Raw genomic sequence first — 3,159 nt, 5'->3', positions numbered from 1 at the left:
GGGGCGGGGCCCGAGGCGGGGCTTGGGCCCCTCCCCCCAGGTCTGGGTCAGCGCCCCTTCCCCTCCCCCCGGGCCGACGCGGAAACGCCCGGCTTCCCCAGCTTCCCGGCCGGACCGGGGCCCCAGCTCTCCCCGTCTGGGTCCCCTTGGGCGGGGCAGGGCCGGCCGGGGAGGGGCGCGGGGCCTTTGTTAGGGAGCCAGGCCCCAGCCCCCGGGACAATAGAGACACCCTCCCGGACTCCTCTCCCCGGCCGGCCGGGGCTGCTGGCGGGCGGGGAAGGAGAGGGGCCGGGACGCGTCCCACTCTGTCCACTCTCTGGGGGTCGGTCTGTCCCGGCCCGGCGCCGGCCCCGGCGGCTCGGCTCTCCTCCCCCCAGTCGGTATGATGCAGCAGCAGTGCCGCAGGGACGGGGGAAGAGCCGAGGCCCGGCCTCCTACCCTTCCCAGTGCCCCCGGCTCATTCGTCAGTCCCCACCCCACTCTAGGCCGGCGGCTCCTGAAACTCGTACCCACCGTTCCGAGGGGCCCTGGGCTGTGGGTGCTGTGTCTGAATCCTTGGGTGGGGGTTCCTGGACTTTGGGGCTCTTGGAGAGACTTCCGGGCTGGTCCTGAGGGAGGGCGGGTGGTTATTTAAAGGAAGAACAGGTAAGGGGAGTGCCCGCTCCTGGCGTGCCACCCCACCGGTCTTCCCCCCGCCGCCCGCCCCGCCGCTCCTGCTCATGGTGGCTAGAAATGTTCCTTAGCTCTAGGCTCCTGTGAGCTCTGCTTCCCTCGTGGAGTGGCAGGCTGATTTCAAGTGAAGGCAGAGTGGGGTGAAGGTTGTAGGGTCCTAGGGCCATTTCTACTTCTGGTAGCAGTACCCCCCCAAGTGGACATCCTGGCTGAAAGCAGAGGTGACTCTGAGGAGAGTCTTTAGGGAAGGGGGGGGGGCGGGGGGTGTATTTAGGAGTCTGTGCAGTTCTTTGCCACACCCTGTGGGTTTGCTTTGAGGCCTTGGAGTTCCTTCTCCTCCCCCTGCTGCATTGCACCATGGGTATCAAAGAGGGGTTTGAGTTTTGGGGACCTAGGGTGAGCTGCTGCCTCCTATAGACCCAGACTCTGATTGGCAGTGGAGTCCAGGGCCTGAGCTCAGGCCTGGGAAAGACTAGGCCCCCTTTAGGTTTCAGGCCCTGAAGGACCATCTAGACTTAGTGAGCCTGGGCCTTGGGGAAGGAGAGACCCTGATGCCAGGACTGAGTTCTGGGCAGCGAGGTGGGAGGGCAGGTGGCCGCCTTCAGAGGTGCCTTGGACTCACAACAACACCCCCACCCCCGTGTGTGCAGCCGTGTTGCCGCCCGCTGTGCTATGAGCAGTCAGAGCGCCGTCTCCACAAGAGTTTACAAATGAAAATGGAGGAAATGTCTTTGTCTGGCCTGGATAACAGCAAACTAGAGGTGAGGGCTCCCCCACGTGTGCCTCCAGTTCTTTCTCTTGATGTCTCTACGTCGCTATATCTGGCATCCACACCAAAGAGGAATTTGGGTAGTCAGCCTTGTTCCTTAAAGGGAATAGCCAGCTGAAAAGGCCAAGGATCCAGGAAGAAGAAAGAACACGAAGTCAAGATGGGGAAAATGGCAAAGAAAGCATGATTTTTGGCTGGGGCCAGTTGGCAGCAGATTTGGTTGGTGAGAGTCCAGGGGGCTGTGACTCTTGTGACCGTAGATGTTCTCCCCTGGGGCCCAGGCCATCGCTCAGGAGATATATGCGGACCTGGTCGAGGATTCTTGTTTGGGATTCTGCTTTGAGGTACACCGGGCTGTCAAGTGTGGCTACTTCTTCCTGGACGACACGGACCCTGATAGCATGAAGGATTTTGGTGAGCTTCAGGGTGAAGGAGCAGCAGTCCAGCCCTTCCCTGGGACTGTTTGGAGTTTCCTTCTCTGGAAACTGTGCTAGATGTAGCATCTGGAGCTCCTGTGAGCCAGGGGAGGGATTGAAGAGGCTGTGGGACCCCAGGTGGGAACAAGAGGAGAGGGTCCCCTGCCCACCCTGATCGCCAGCCTCTCCTGTCCCCAGAGATCGTGGACCAGCCGGGGTTGGACATCTTTGGACAGGTTTTCAACCAGTGGAAGAGCAAGGAGTGTGTTTGCCCCAATTGCAGTCGCAGCATTGCCGCCTCCCGCTTTGCTCCCCATCTGGAGAAGTGCCTGGGAATGGGTCGGAACAGCAGCCGAATCGCCAACCGCCGGTGAGGGAACCAGAGCTGCCCATTCTCTGCAGCCTGTGCCATGGTGTAGCCCCCCGGGGCATTGGTGGGGTACAGAGGGTGGGTTTTACTTGGCCCCAGATACCCCACGTGCCTCTGAAGTTGGGGGCAGAGCGGGGGGACCTCCTTGACCCTTTCTCTTCCCTCCCTTTGGCAGGATTGCCAATAGCAACAATATGAATAAGTCTGAGAGTGACCAAGAGGATAATGATGACATCAATGACAACGACTGGTCCTATGGCTCAGAAAAGAAAGGTGCTTGGGGATCTGGGGAAACTTGGGGAGCATTGGGATGAGGTGGGAAGCAGCAATTGGGTATAAAGTGGTCACAAGTTGTTGTCTTGAGTGATGAAGAGAGTATAGTTGTGCGGTTTCCTTTTTCTTTTTTTTTTTTTGAGATGGAATCTCACTCTGTTGCCCAGGATGGGGTGCAGTGGTGCAATCTCGGCTCACTGCAACCTCCGTTTCCCAGGTTCAAGTGATTCTCCTGTCTCAGCCTCCTGAGTAGCTGGGATTACAGGCGTGCGCTACCACGGCCACCTAATTTTTGTGTTTTTAGTAGAGATGGGGTTACACCATATTGGCCAAGATGGTCTTAATCTCCTGACCTCATGATCCACCCGCCCGGGCCTCCCAAAGTGCTGGGATTATAGGCGTGAGCCACCGCGCCCAGCCTGTTGTACGGTTTTCTTGAGATGCTCTTAGATTGAGAATTTAACCGAAACCCTGCGCTTTATGCTTTTGTTCCCCCTCAGCCAAGAAGAGGAAATCAGACAAGGTGAGAGCCGGGGCAAGCATTGGGGAATTGATGGGCAAAGGACAGATACCCTCCCCTTTGGGCAGGGAGTCCTCAAGTGTCTTGACTCAAGGCTGAGGTCATTGGGGGCTTCAGAGTGTCTGTGGTGGGCGGGTGG

At 58.8% G+C, this 3,159-nt stretch overlaps 1 protein-coding gene across 5 annotated transcripts in view; it reads left to right on the top strand.

Annotated features, from left to right (window-relative positions):
* Positions 1 to 98: 98 nt before the first annotated feature.
* The window catches only part of ATXN7L3 (ataxin 7 like 3), a 10,493-nt gene continuing 7,432 nt past the window's right edge, over positions 99 to 3,159 (top strand). The window contains exons 1-6 of one of the 5 annotated variants that reach the window (XM_017876034.1): positions 99 to 893; positions 1,323 to 1,433; positions 1,723 to 1,855; positions 2,056 to 2,227; positions 2,403 to 2,500; positions 3,001 to 3,023. In XM_017876034.1, coding sequence (XP_017731523.1) covers positions 1,383 to 1,433; positions 1,723 to 1,855; positions 2,056 to 2,227; positions 2,403 to 2,500; positions 3,001 to 3,023 — 477 coding nt within the window. In that variant the 5' untranslated portion in view covers positions 99 to 893; positions 1,323 to 1,382. Of the gene's footprint in view, positions 894 to 917; positions 1,434 to 1,722; positions 1,856 to 2,055; positions 2,228 to 2,402; positions 2,501 to 3,000; positions 3,024 to 3,159 lie in introns of those variants that run through there. The other 4 variants (XM_017876030.1, XM_017876031.1, XM_017876032.1 and 1 more) reach the window with 4 other exon arrangements.

This window comes from Rhinopithecus bieti, unplaced genomic scaffold, assembly GCF_001698545.2.
Source record: "Rhinopithecus bieti isolate Rb0 unplaced genomic scaffold, ASM169854v2 scaffold_10088, whole genome shotgun sequence".
Taxonomy (NCBI): Eukaryota; Metazoa; Chordata; class Mammalia; order Primates; family Cercopithecidae; genus Rhinopithecus; species Rhinopithecus bieti.
Note: the sequence above shows the minus strand (reverse complement) of the source record. Positions and strands in the feature narration are given on the sequence as shown.